Here is a 15,603-nt window from a genome sequence, read left to right as displayed (position 1 = left end):
AACCGACTAACGTCGGGCACTTAATGCCCGCTGGGCGCTACCTGTTTATACCGTCATGACACCTGGGCGCTACCTGTTTATACCGAAATGTGTCAGACGAAAAATCAGTCAAGCAAAAAGTCGCATTAAAAAAAGACCAACAGGACTAAAATAATTACCTCAAGCTTCGTTTGAGAGCAATTAAAAACGAAATGTGACAGTATCTAGGAGTCATCCTAGTCGACGAAAAAACCAACACTAACAACGATTGACGATGGCAAAGAGCATATCGGAATGGTGACAATAACGAATTAACATAACCGACTAACTTCGAACAGGCGAGGGATAGGCTTTGGTTGTTGCTAGCTTAAGCATTGAGAGGCTCGATCGCCTAAGTGGAGAATAAAAACGGAGGGGCGGCAACAACAATGAGAAGCGTGCAAAAACCCAGCCTTCTGTCTCCGGCGTTCGTGCTACCCCAGAACGTCACTTAAAACTACACTAGATGCTTGATAAAACATTATGAGGGAGGCTTAGACACTTGAAGCCCTGAGTATTTTAACCAAATTAACCCATTTCATTCGACGAAAGTTCAAACCTTTCCAGCGAGCAAAAGAACAGTCTAAACGAGAAGGGTCATTCAAAAACTTAGCACAAGAAATGTCACACTTGATAAGATTAATTGCTGCAAGCGCTGTCCAAAAGCAGCTGATTCATCTTTCAATCAAAACTGGAAGAACAAATTTCAGATAGTATTTCAAAACATAAAACGAAGCACAAAACTTACTCAGAAAAATATCATCAAATTTTGAAATCAAGTACAAGTAATCGCCATGTTCTCGGAAAAAAAACGTTTCATCACCAAAACCTAGCCTCCAAATGCATTTTAAATAGCACATATTCCAATTGCATTAAATAGTAGATAGAAAATAAAAATGACAATAAAAAACGCCTCCGATATAAAAAGTATCAAAACTGGATAACCTCTTTTCGATTTTTCAAATCTTATCAAAAAGTATTCAAACGAAATCAAGACAAGCATTGCACAGCTATGCCTTTATAGCTCATTAGTTTGTGACAAAAGACTGGTCGCATAAAAATGTAATTAAGAATTAACAAGAATGTCGAAAACGAAGTAAAATGGTAAAACCTAAAAAAAATGCAAAAATTGATCTTCTTGATAACTGACCTATTTCACTCAAAATATTAGCCTCCAGTCTCATTGAAGAAACTAACAATTGCAATCAAACATTAAAAACTTAATATTCTGCAAAAAGCAAGAAAGAGCAAAACTATTGCAATTACCAAAAAAATTAGACAGTTTTATGATTTTTAAATTATAAAACTCAAATTTTATTGTAATTTCGAATATATATCAGATAGATAAACTGCTTTCTGTAGAGCTTCTGGAAAAATTTAAATGGGCAACAAAAATTTCAACAAAAACTTGATCAAAAATGTTTCAACTCGAATTAGAAAATATTAAAGTCGTCAGTAAAGTGAAAAACTCAATCAAACATCCAACAAATAATCTATATCCTATCTGTACAGCCTGCTTCCAAAAAAAGATAAACTCTTGGTGAATCAAAATTAAACTGAACGAAAAACTGAAAGATTTCTGGGTCAAGTTTTTCGGCAGAACACAAGTTTTTTTTTACTAAAACACATTAATGGGCTCCAACAAACATTCACCTATCAACTATTCACTGTTATACCCACTCATTCAAACATTATCTATATTAAAAGCTATTCACAAATAAGGGCAAAACGGGCGAAACAACAACTAAAATCGGCCCACTATACAGTTAAAGTAAAAAACATCTTCGCAGTCAAAGTCTTTTACTCTACGATGTGCATTAACAAAAAATTCATATCAGAAAATCCGATCAAAGACCTGGACTCAATAGTTAAAACCAGTCAAATTGCCGCATGTGAACAAAGAAATCACATGGGAAGGCAAATACTTTTCTAACATCGTTTTCTCACTCTACTTTGAATTTGGAGTTATATTTTTTTCGTTTCACTTCCCTTGGCGCGATCAAAATTTATTACAATTTGACTTCAAAAACCATAAATGTGTAAACAGATCTTAACAAAAAACACATAGCCAGAAGTATCCGAACTCAAATACTTGACTTTGGCCGCAGGCAACAATTCCTTTGGATTAGCTATATATTGAACTTAATTCTTAATTTTGAAAACGGAAACAAAATGAAGAACAAATAATCAAACTCCAATTATTTTTTGAAAAAAACCTAATGAATAAGTTGCGACTCCATTCAGTTAATCTCAACAGCTCTTGTGATCCTGAATCTGTTTAACTAAAGAGTTCTGGTATAAAAGCCAGGCAGAAAAAGGTATAATGAGAAAGAAAAAATTCAAAATCTGATATTTCTTCTACAAAATTGTCTAGTAACATCTATGTTATGACAAGATGAGATAGAACAAAAAGTTACTCCCAAGAAACTAATAGTTACATCTATTTTCAATCCTCTACTGCCAACTGCTCCCATGACCCATTTAACAATAAATACCCAGAAAAAATAAAAAGAGCAAAGCAAAAAGTTAGTAACAAAAACCCAAATAATCTTCAATTAGTTCAGTAAATGCTGTTGTACCAGACAACCAAGTGTCTCATGTTAGCATACCACACATCCCAAAGAATAGGTCTAAGTGAGCAATTGTATAAAAAAATCTCTGAAAAGCACAAAAAACACGAAATAATAGGTTTCAATAAAACAAGCAAAAACACATTCCCATCAAATGATAAGGTCACTTAAAATACCAAAAGAGACTAACTGTCACCATCAGACTCTCGATAGACTGAATGGAAATTAAGATAAAACATAAACAGCTAAAAAATGTCATAATTTTCAAAATGACAGTAAATGGCCCAAATTTTGTCATCAAGTTTATTAAACACTTAATAGCTAAAAAAAACCGCAATCATACGATTACCTGATACTCATTAAAAACATTGGCCGAAGAAGCTAGAGCTAAAACTAAAAGAAAGCTTTGAACAGGCCGCATGTGATAAAAAAAATTGCTTGCATGGCAAAAATGTACACCAACTTTTGTACACCAACTTTCCCGCTCTCTCTCAAAACAAACTCTTAAAATTTTCTCTGCTTTCGTCTTTTGTTCAGTTGCTTGACCTAAACAATTTTTTCGTGTGCGGCATTTGACATCCCCTAAAACAGCATCCAACAATAGAAATCACATATCAAAAAGTAGATGTTCGAGTCGTAAAAAGACAGCACCTCCAATACAATTAAATTCTTTGAATTTTAAAAATATCAATAGTAAAAAAATTCTGAAGACTGCAATATAGGTACGCTCAGCGTACAGCTTCGTAGCTACAAACACATCTTCGAAACCTTTTGATACATGGAGAATTTTATTCGGAGTTTAAACGTATAGGCAACAAAAATTATCATAGTTAGAAATCTTCTTCCATTTCTTCAAAGAACTCCGTCATTAGAGATGCCTCGAACATTTCAATTTTTGCAACGTCTGTACGCACGCTGATTACTACATCTTAATTTTAAACTGAGTTTTTTGTATTTCGTCAATCAAAGTCGGAAATTTTGAATTGACAACAGCGTGGCAAACCGTAAGAAAGCACCTTCTAAATCAAATTTACAAAGCAAAAATAACGCTTAAAGATTACAAACTGCGCTATACGAGGATTTAGCGCAACAAGGACGCTCGTTAATGTGCGTTCGCACATGATGTTACGACCCGAGCTCATCTGCATTTTTGACATAATTGTCAATCTAAGGATGAGATAATTAAAAATAGATGTTTGAGTTTTAAGAAATCGTTACAAAACCGAACTATAATTTGAATAGCATAATAACATGCCTGATTACAGCGCTCACAAGATCCGCCTATAGAAAGACTACGAGAAACAAACAAACAACAAAATCAGCAAAAACAAAAATTTTTCAGCGAATGTGCTAAAAGAAGAGAAAAAGAAACACAAATATTGATCACTCAAAAAATTTTATGAAAGCGCATATTGTCCAACAAACAAAACATGAGCTACGACATGACATCAACGGAAACAATTGTTTTTGAATTACAAGAAATTGGATGGAACCTCTCAATGATGAGAATAAATTACAAGGCGACGAAAACAGCACAACCTGAGAAGTATAAAACATCTTTGAGAACAAACAAAATCGTAAACTTTAAAAGTATTCGCTATAAACTGAGTGCATTGAGCAACATCATTAATAAAATCCTCAATTAGAAGCCTATGAGACCAGTCAGCATTGTACGACTATATAAAAAGTTTAAAAAAAAAGCAAAAACAGCAAATTCAAAAAAATTGAGCAAGAAGTGTCGAAGCCAAAAAAGAATATTTTGGTAAAAATTTTCATATTCTCATAAAATTTTTTAGCAGCAATGAGGTTCTCCTATTTTTAACAATATGACTTCAAAAAATCAAGTATGAACATATATAAAAACCGTTACATCAACAACGTAAAATTCAATTGCTTTCAACGGCAGACAAACAATACGCTATGTTATGCCTGAATGAGAAGGCAAGGTTGTTTGTGAATCATATGTCATTAAAAGAACATCACATTAAGTCTTATGATTATGAAAACAACAATAAATACACACAAAAACCAAAAATTCAGAAGAAAAGTGCGAGAAGAAAGTGTCAAGCCAATTAAAACATAAGCTTTTCATTGAAAATTTTATCTATGATTCATTGGACGTATTCTACAAGCCAATGGGAGCTGTCAATATCAGGATAATGAGATAAGATTTCAAAAGAAACCAAAATTACAAAAAAAACATCCTAAAATTAAAAATTATGAAAACTCGTTGCATCGAGTCAAAAAACGACTAGTTAGAAGATAAAACCACCAACCAGATTCATTTTAGTTGCAGTAGAAAGGAGGAAGGTCCTGTCATTACAGAGACTGACTTACAGTTCACGAAAATAAGTTTAAGATTGATTGATGTCCGAAAAAGAATTCTACAAAAATATTTTTAAAGTCTTAACAGCCATTAAATTCAAGAGCTTTCAGCGGAAGTAAAAATACACTGCCTTATGCCTCGATGGGAAGACAGGAATGTTTTTCATCAATATAATATTAAGACATCACAATAAGTCCTATGATTATGAAAATAACGACAAACACGGGCAAAAACCAAACAAATGCAGCAGAAATTTGAGGAGAGAGTGTCGAAGCCATTTAAACCATAATCTTTTCTCTGAAAACTTTATCTGTGATCCATCGGACGTTTTTTTAAGCCAATGGGCACTGCCAATACGAAGATAATGAGATAAGATTTCAAAAGGAAACAAAATTTAAAAAAATCCAAAATTTTTTTTCAAAAAACGAAAAGTCGTGTTATGGAAGTATTAAAACCGTTAGTTACCAGATAAAACTGCTCACACGATTAATTTTTGATACAGTAAAAAGGAAAGGAAGGGCGTCCTGTCATTACTGACATTGACTTACTATGCAAGAAAATTAGTTTAATATCGGCTAACTTTCAAAAAAAAATTTGAAAAATTATTTTTCAAAGTCTTGACAGCCCTTAGCTATCCACTCAAAGCGCAAAATAGGGCAAAATCATGCTAATAGTGAACAAAATACCACATGTTCACATAAAACTTTAAACCTCAATAACTCCTCAAAAACTTCAATAACTCCTCGAAAAAAAATTCAAAAAAATCTCGAACTTTAATTTATCTCTTTTAATTTCGAATTCTGCGCCGGACGAGCTTTTTATTGATACCACTCTCATTTCTCTACGATGAATTTATCGATCGGCCAAAATTTCTGAACGAAAAAAACATTTGAGTGTATAGTTCCTCCCCCAACAAGTGGGGTCGGAACAATAATAACTAAAGGAAGGCGAGTAGGCTCGTAATGAGCTTGTATTCATATCTTATACGGCTGATCGAATATCATTGCGCGATAAATTTTGGCATTTCTAATCGTTTCACATCATCAATTAATATTTGATTTTGAAAAAAAAGGTGGGAACAAAAGAAAACGAAATCAAAACTTTAAAAAAAAAATCGTTCACATTTCAACGAGATCTTTGAATTCCTGCGTCAGATCCAGTTGACATTTCTGTTGGTCCAGATATAGTCTCTCATCCACTTCTATGACACTATCGTACAACTTTTCAGGTAGCGTTATTGAGAGATCGAACAGGTTCGGCCTACACTGGTTGCCAATGTGCAACAGATCTTTGAAACCTAAAAGAAACAATCTGAGAAACGGAAAGTTTAGGATAACAAGTGAACAATTTTTTGAACAAGTAAAAAATTTTAAACTACACTGATTGCAGTGATTAGTAGTTCTACTGTTAATATGCCAGATACCATTAAAAGACCTCTTTTTTTCATATATCATATGAAAAAAAGAGATATTTTTTTCATATAGCATAATTTGATTGCCCGTTTATATGGCAATTTATCCGTTGTATTGCAGAACAGTAAACAATTTAAAAACTGTAAAAGATAAATTTAAGAGTACTAAGAATCTAAGAAGCATCAATCCTGCTTCAAAAGATATTTGATACCGTTAAAGATATATTAAGCCGATGGCCCTAACCAGTTTTAAGAAAACTTCAATGATATGAATCTGAAAACTTATATTAGGATCAATCACTTCCTAAGTAAACGCATTGCTCTTTTAGGTTTACGTGATCGCCGTTCAAATTACGGTAGCAAAATCATGGTTGTATCATAAATTTTTAGGGTGCAAAAACTTCAATAATGGCACTAAACACTTTTTGGATCTTTGCATGTTTCTGATTATCGATTTTTTTAAATAAAATGTATGCCTCAAGCTTTAAAACTTTCAGTAAAATTGCAGCATACATGTTTAACATCATTTACAACTACAACTTCATCTCAAAAATTTGATAGAAAGTCTATAAAAAATTGTCAAGACTGTTGCATTCAGAGAGCTCTTTATAAAGAAATTCTTGCCATTACTTCTGATATTAATTCTTGTATGCATGTAAAATCAAAGCAAGGAACATAGCCACCCAAAAACAAACGCAATTTATAACTGTTATTCAAAACAAAAACAAGAAAGATATTCAAATAACTCCCTCCCACAACCTAAGAATTGACTAAAATCGCTGAAATTGCAACTTGCAATGTTGCTTAGTCAGCATTTGATGTCGTATCTCTTGTATTATGTCTGATAGATGGGAATCTTTCGAAAGATGGGAATCTTTCGAAAGATGGGAATCTGTAGAATAAATTCTACTCATTTTTTGAAGAATTTGGGCAACTTTTGATTGAACGATACACACTCTTTAAAATGGCTGCCTGCAACGACCGTTTTGTGTGTTTACATAAATTATGTCTGATACGTTTTTGACAACTTATTATTCCTAATTTACGTTAAAACGAAAACCATCAATTGATAAAATGCATAAAGATACATGGCATGCCAATACTTCTCCGCCCTTGTCCCTTTAATAATTTCATAAATTTCTGCTGCAATATTGCCTAAAAAAAGTTAAATGCCTCAATCTCATCATTATTCGACTCCATTTTGCGTTTTCATTTTACATTCGAGATCCATAAAATATGCTCCTTTATAACCCAACCAAAACGAACCCTGACAAAGATATTCACATTATTCTTTTAATCTAATGATCATAGCATCTAGCATGCAGTTAACAGAAACAACGATAATTTTTTAATATATAGTCAAGACTAAAATTAATTGGCCAGTAAAATGATAAAAAGTAGAATGGAATTGGAGTTCGAAACTTGACAGAGCCTTAAAATTCTTAATTGTAACAATCAAAAAAGGACAAAGAAGACAAGGAGGCTCGTTAATGTGCGTTTGCACACGATGTTCCGACTCGCGCTCATCTACATTTTTAACTTAACTGTCGACCAAATGAAGAGAAAATCAAAAAAGATCTTGGAATTAAAAAAAAATAATAAACAAATCCCTAAATAAATTACATAATGCCATGCCTCGTTACAGCGCTCACGAGATCGACCATTAAAAGGACTATGGGAGAAAAAAAACAAACAATAAAATGAGCAAAAACAAAATCGATTTCTACGGCAAAAAACCAACTTAAAAGCACCTAATAAAGTCGTCGAAAAACAATCAGACCAAAGCTTAACTACACAAATTAACTTTTTTGCGATTACAAAGCAGATGGGACTTCATATTAATGAAACTAGGCAAAAATTCGACAAAAAGAACAAATAATGAGGTGAAATTCAAAAATAAACCAAAATTATTTAAACCAAAAAATTTCAAAAGTCCTGAAAATCATTAGCTTTTAACAATAAAATCTTGATACAATTACTAAAAAGTCAATAACCAAACAAAAAGAACTGTCTTTGGTTAGAATGAGCCAAAAAACGGACAAAAGGTTACGAAGACAAACTGAAAAGCTTACAAACATGTTGCTAAAACACAAATTATTGCAGCCATTCAAATCTTTCGCTGTTATCTGTATTTTTGTTTTTATTTAAAATGTTATTTGAACTAATTCAAGTAAAATTATACTGAAAGTAAATATGTCCATATGGGCTAGATTAAAAAATCATTGGGATCTGGTATTAGCGAAGGTGCTGAAAGAAGAGAAAACGAACACAAATATTGACCACTAACAAAATTTTAATAAAACGCATATTTTCCAACAAAAAAACATCAGTTACGACATAATACCAATAGACAACCTAATATTTGATTTACAAGGAAGTGGATGGGGCCTCTCGATAATGAGAAATAGAAACTAGTTGACAAATACAACAACAAAAACTAAAAAGTTCAAAACAAAATTTGCAAAAAATAATATCAAACTTTAAGGCTATTTGCTATACACTTACTGCAATGAGTAAGTTCATTCTTTCTACCCTCAGTCACAAACTTATTGCACCTCTCGGCATTTTACGACTACATAAAGAATAAAAAACGGGCAAAATAATTCAGAGAGATGTGTCGAAGCCGTTAAAAAATGAACTAATCAGTAAAAAGTTTTCCCTTCTCAAACATTGTTCAACAACAATGGATTTATTTTTGTAACATTTTAACTTCAAAACACCCAACAAATATGAACAAAAAATTTAAAACCACGAAATTTTCGAGAAAAGCCGTAATATCAAAGCCATAAAATAAAATTCAATAGCTCTCAGCGGAAGTCAATAAATAATTTGTAAAACATTATGCCTCAATGGGAAGGCAATAATTTGTGTCATTCCTAACTAATCAAAAATTCATCACAATAAGTTGTATAACTATGAGATGAGCAACAAATACAGGCAAAACCAAAAAAAAGTCAATAGAACAGAGCAAGATAACAGTGCCGAGGCCATTAAAACCATAAGTTTTTCTCTGAAAAACTTATCTATGATCAGTTGAACGTCTTCGTTAAGCCAATGGGAAATGTCAATAATAGAATAATAAGAAAGAATTTCAATGGGAACCAAAATTTTGAAAAAATAACCAGAATTTTTTATAAAAAATGAAAAGTTGTAATATGTAAGTCATAAAGACAAAAGTAAGAAGATAAAACAGCTAAACACGTTAATTTTGGGTTTAATTTTGGCTACAGTAGAAAAAAGTAAGCCCTCTCAATAGTGAGACCGACTTACAGTTCACAGAAACAATTTAACATCTGTAAATGTTTAAAACAAACTTTTTCAAAAAATTGTTTTTAAATTTAAAGCCTTAAGAGCCAGTAGCTGTCCACTCAAATTTCTACATAGGTTCACTTACTGCACTTTAGGAAACCTATTGTACTTTTAGTCAACGAGTCTTTGCCATAGAACTTCAAAATTTTACCATAATCTCAAAAAGAATATAAAAATTAAAATTAAAATTACGAAAACTCATAGTCGCAGCCATAAAAAACATGAGCAATTCCTTGAAAACGAATCAATTGGTCATTGGGCATCATTTGACTGTAATTGACGTTTGTCATCAACAGAACCTTGATTGGAAAAGTGACCATTCTCTAAGTGACTTGAAAAAAAATATGGAATGGTTTTTAAAATAACAGCTCTCAATTAGAAATCGAATTTTTTTCCGGAAGCTTCCTTAAGACAAATTTCGTCTGTTGAAAACACAAAATTGTTTCATTTGTTTTACAAAATTTAATTTTGAATTAGTATTTTTATAGCAAAAAAGCTTAATTTGAACAGAAAATATGCTAAAATTGAACAAAACATGCCAAACATCATGTGTTCACACAAAACTTAAAACCTCGATAACCCCTCGAAGAAAAACGAAATTCAAAAAAATCTTTTTAATTCCGAACTCTACGCTGGACGGGCTTTCTAATGATACCACTCACAACTCTCTTCAATTATTATATCGATCGGCCAAAATTGTCTGAACAAAAAAAACCCATTTGAGTATATGGTTCCCCCCCCCCCACAAGTGGGGTCGGAACAAAAACGTCTCTCTTCGTATAAGCGACCGTCTCATTATCTAAGGTCAGATTGAGAAATACCTTTGGTAATGAGGAGTAGCATAGGCTCCCCTTTTCTCTCCAAAAGAGCATTGGTGGCCACAGTGGTTCCCATCCGGATAGAATCCACGAACGAGGCATCAATTGGGTCACTTTTCCGAAATTCAATTCCTGTCTCACTTTGCAGAATGCGTCTAAAGAGCATCAAGAACCAATATTTTGAATCAAATACCGCAAAAAGATAAGCGCAATGTTATTGAGCTCAGTCTTCTATTTGGAAATTAACATTATTGGAACGACTTTTGTCCACTGCACATTGACTGATAAGTCTAGCATTACTTTAGGATTCTCTATTTGGATTCTCTATATGGTTTGACCGATGCAAATTTGTGTAGACTTATAGAGCACCATGTTTCGGGTCGTTTATGTGGATTGTTAGCATATTTTGCAGGAAAATTTTTGTCTATTATTCAACTTGAACATCAATGTCTGGCACTGCTGTGTCGTTTCCTGAAATTATGATCAAACAAAATTAAACAATGCTCAAACAAGCTACTATCGTTAAGAACAAATTAAACGGGCGTCACAACTAAAAAACTCGTTCTTCAATGATTTCATCTTTAGCGTAATATAAACCAAATAATGTAGTGAAAATCCTGTTAAGGATCAGCATCAACAGATAAGCCGGAAAAAGTTTCTGGATTAAAACAAGTTATACGAATGAAGGTGAAACAGCCGGAGTGCCAGAAAATAGCTGCCGTTGACCCGCTTGAGGCCCATCGGGATTGAAACAAAAAAAAGAAGATGGAAATTGACAACTTTTTTTCAAGTGTGAAAGTGTTCTGATTCGTGAGCAGTTCAAGTTAGATTACACAACTATTCTTGTATTCGGGCTCTCACTTGAGGGCTCTTAAGATTAATACTAAGGCCAGCTACGAATTATTATAATCACCCCCTGATAAACCAATACACTATTATTTAATGACCTGACTTCATCGGTTTATCCAGCTTCTTTTGATTTTGCTCCTCTGCTATTGATCATATTCACAACATTGAGCAATTCAATAAGTGAAAACTTTAAAATACATTCACGTGAAACAGTTAGCGGGGTAATTGAAAAGTTAAGTTCTGACTTTTGTAAAAATCGAAAACGTAATCAAAATGGAAAACGAATTAAAAACATGCCTGGAAGATTCCTGGACCAACTTGAAACTTGACTAAAACTGTAGCTAACAAACCATCGAAAAGAATTGCGTACTTCCTTATAGCATTCATTTGAAGAAATAAGAAAAATAATGAATAAAGAAACGAAATTCAAAAAATCAAAGTCTAAAATCTGATATTTTTTTTTGCACAAGCCTCCACTATTTGCAACCCCGAAGCAAAAATTCTTAACATTGTTTATGATAGCATTTCTACTCAACTATTGACTCCCACCGTAATTGCCAAAGCAGTAAACTTTATCCTTACTGCGATAAGAGCAAAAGGAAACTGATCAAAAAAATCTTAACATTTAATTTCAAAATTACCGTAAATTTTTCAGAGTTCAACCATTGACTACCAACGCAGCAGATGACACACCAAACGAAAAAAAACATTAAAGAGAAAACAAATTAAACAATACAATACGCTATGGCGTAGCGGCTATTAAAAAGAATACTGATTTCCGAACATGGGCAATAATTTAAAATCCGGGGGTGAACATTTTTACATATCAATGTCAGTTATTTGATGATTATTATTTAACTAAAAATATTAACTCACTTTTGAGTAAACATAAACATTTCGCCTCGCCTCACTTATCTTATCTCGCACTGAATAAATTATTATAATATGTTAGTTTGGGAAAAACAAAACCAAAAAGATAATAATTTTGCAAATGTATTGTCTGTCATAAAATGCATTGACAATTGTAAAAATTTTTCGTCTGACATTTTATTTTATTTTCTGTGATTATTATATGTAGAGGATCGTTTCCGTTATCACATTTAGTTTTCGATTCAAAAAAATGAAAAGGTGCCATTAAACTTTTAGCGTTTACTGCACTAGCGAAATTTTGCGTTGATTAATTTGCTTGCATCAAAGATCAGCAGTAGCGCTGTACAAAGGGATAATCAGAGATCAAAAAAAGGGAAAATCAGCCGAGATGAAACATACCTAATAGCCTCGGTCGGTGCATCCTTGTAGTTAGCCGGATCTTCCGACAACAATTTCATCGTAACTGGATAATATCCCGCTTCATTTCCGGATACTTCCTCGTCTGAAATCTTCGGAGGACAAAGACAGTAGACGTCAGTAAACGTACCACCGCGGTCGATCGCAAATTTAAACTTTCCACGAGTTGTTTTGGCTGACATTACAGACAACAATTAATACAAAAATTCAGTCGATAACAGTTCAGAAAAAAATATCCTCTCAAGTAAAATCTTATCTGCCAATTTTATAAAGTTTAGAAAGATTTCACGACTAACCATCAGTTGTTCAAACTAAACCCAATGGTAGAGAACTACGCAAACACAAAGGTACGTAGACCAGGTAAGAGTGAGGTTTATTTACAAAATTCTTCAAAGAACATTGCATTTGAGATGGGACTCATCAAATTATAATCAGAGTAATAGGATTTGAAAGCCCTCAGCTCATTGCAATGCGAGGGGCAAGCGAGTAAAAGTGTACTTAAGATAAGAAATATCGGGTTGCTTTAACACCACGGGTAAATAATTCAATGCTGGGCAAAATATACTAAGGAACAGAAAATTCGTCAATTTACTTCAACGCGAGATACATATCAGGGGAATAACACATTACCGTGTTACGTTACACATTTTTTGTGCTTCGTTGATGGCTAAGTATAATGTAATACGTATACAAAAGGGAGCTGTAAAACATTACCCTAATCTGAAAAATCAGGAAAAGCATTAGATTAACAAATGCCATAGTTCCTTAAATAAAAAAAAACAAGATGTGGCAAAAAGTAGTCGACTGAGGGCTAAAAATTAGATCAGCATCGGTCCACCTCCCTTTCCAAAAGCACATTCATCGGTTCACTCTGGCTGTATGCTAGTTATTCCGATCCAATTTCTAATTGTCACAAAAAAAATGTGCCGGCACCACCACAAAAGTTTCAGGTCGTACTTATTGTAAGCTTCGCCCTAAAAACTATTGACACACTCTTATTAAACTAAAGCAAAGCTAACCCGGGCTATCGCTGTTCAGCATATCGATCTTGAATTGCAATTCTGTGGACTTTTTGCACACTTAAACTGATTTTCACTCTTTTTGTATAAATTTCCAGTATTTTTTCTTATTGTAGACCATCTGTTGCATTGATAAAAAGCTGTTGATTTTTTTTTAAAAAAAAAACGCTGCAGTATGACGCACTTATTCCATCAATCTCTACAAATATTAATTAAACTTAATCAAATTCGCAATTACCTTAAAATCTGAAATTTATGATCAAATGCTGTTCATTTTCAGCCCATTTTGCTGAATTCAGTTCCAATTGTAAAACAAGATATTTTCGAAGAAATGACCAAATAAAAGCACTGGAACATTTTTGTGCTATTTCCAATTCTCAATTGTTTTGCATGTGGTGAAATTTAGTAAGTTCAGAATTCAACAATATTTAGTATCAATTTTATTCGAAACTGTTTGTCATTTTTGTTCAAAACTGTTTGCACTAGGGTGCAGATTAACGTAGAAATACTAATTTCTAACCTTCAGATTACCTTTCCTGTTCTACACTTGCAACTAAAATTAGAACGTCTGGAAAAACAGTACGTGGCCAAAAATTTTTGAAAAAACTCTGTTTTTAATTAAACCATGGCAATTATATTTTTCTCCCATTGGAACTAATACCTTGCAGCACTAATAATATGATTATTCAAAAAACCGCCAAAATTGCAACAACAAATTTGACTCTTTTGTCCAGTAACTTGAAACTTAGACGTGCTCTGTTAACAAATGATTAGACTAGAGATATGTTTTAAAACAACATCTAAATTGCTAATATTGAAAAAAAACTAATTACATTGTATCTAATGTTTTAAATTAATTTGAACAGTTTTTAGGGCACTACTTTTGACAAATTTAATTAAAATTTAGCTAAACTAGCTTACTTGAGATCAATTTCGATAATCAACGTCTAAACTATCAAAAAATCTGAAAAAACTTCAGCAGAAAAATTCCAACAAAACTTCTCGTCAACTCTCTAACATATTTGAAGGCTGAAACAATTAAGTTCCTGATAACCAATCACGATAATTCTAGCCAAATAAAAGAAAAATCCGATCAAATGTTTTCAACTTAATAAAAGAAAGATTTGATCCAAACACTTTCAGCTCAATAAAAGAAAAATTTGATCCAAATGCTTTCAACTTAATGAATGAAAAATTTGATCAAAAACTTTCAACTAAATAAGCAAAAAATTTGATCAAATACTTTCAACTTAATAAAAGAAAATTTGATCCAAATACTTTCAACTTAATAAAAAAAAATTTGATCCAAACACTTTCAGCTCAATAAAAGAAAACTTTGATCCAAATAATTTCAACCTAATAAACGAAAAATTTGATCCAAATGCTTTCAACTTAAAGAATGAAAAATTTGATCAAAAATTTCAACATGTTAAAAGAAAAATTTGATCCCAATAATTTCAACTTAATAAATGAAAAATTTGATCAAAAATTTCAACATGTTAAAAGAAAAATTTGATCCCAATAATTTCAACTTAATAAATGAAAAATTTGATCCAAATACTTTCAACTTAGCAAAAGAAAAATTTGATCCAAACATTTTCAGCTCAATAAAAAGAAAACTTTGATCCAAATAATTTCAACTTGAAAAATGAAAAATTTGATCAAATACTTTCAACTTAATAGACGAAAAATTTTGATCCAAATACTTTCAACCTCGATTACATTGAGACAAACGACACAAAAAAACTTAAAATAGAAACCAGCGGGAAATAAAAACTCTCTACTGTCGCTATTAAACTCCCTGAATGAGGCCAAAATTTTATTTCAAATCTGGAATATCACTAAATCAGATTTCTTTCTTAGAACTAGACCACATTCTTTCGAGCAATCACATCGCATTCGCTCCACAAAGAGGGAACAGGAGGATAATATTCTTCGGCCTATATTTCCAACAAATGTTAGAACAGAAACGTAACAAATCCAGCCCAAGATGGAG

The 15,603-nt window shown here is 32.5% G+C and overlaps 1 protein-coding gene across 1 annotated transcript in view; it reads right to left on the bottom strand.

Moving 5' to 3' along the window:
* Positions 1 to 13,304, bottom strand: part of LOC142349751 (5-oxoprolinase-like) — a 60,621-nt gene extending 47,317 nt beyond the window's left edge. The window contains exons 1-4 of the mRNA XM_075401498.1: positions 12,571 to 13,304; positions 10,456 to 10,607; positions 6,080 to 6,211; positions 1,666 to 1,671 (exon numbers count right to left, since the gene is read on the bottom strand). Coding sequence (XP_075257613.1) covers positions 1,666 to 1,671; positions 6,080 to 6,211; positions 10,456 to 10,607; positions 12,571 to 12,770 — 490 coding nt within the window. The 5' untranslated portion in view covers positions 12,771 to 13,304. The remainder of the gene's footprint in view (positions 1 to 1,665; positions 1,672 to 6,079; positions 6,212 to 10,455; positions 10,608 to 12,570) is intronic.
* Between the last annotated feature and the right edge of the window lie 2,299 nt (positions 13,305 to 15,603).

This window comes from Convolutriloba macropyga, chromosome 11 (assembly GCF_964194025.1).
Source record: "Convolutriloba macropyga chromosome 11, txConMacr16.3, whole genome shotgun sequence".
NCBI classification, from domain to species: domain Eukaryota; kingdom Metazoa; phylum Xenacoelomorpha; order Acoela; family Convolutidae; genus Convolutriloba; species Convolutriloba macropyga.
This window is presented reverse-complemented; position numbering and strand designations above follow the sequence as displayed.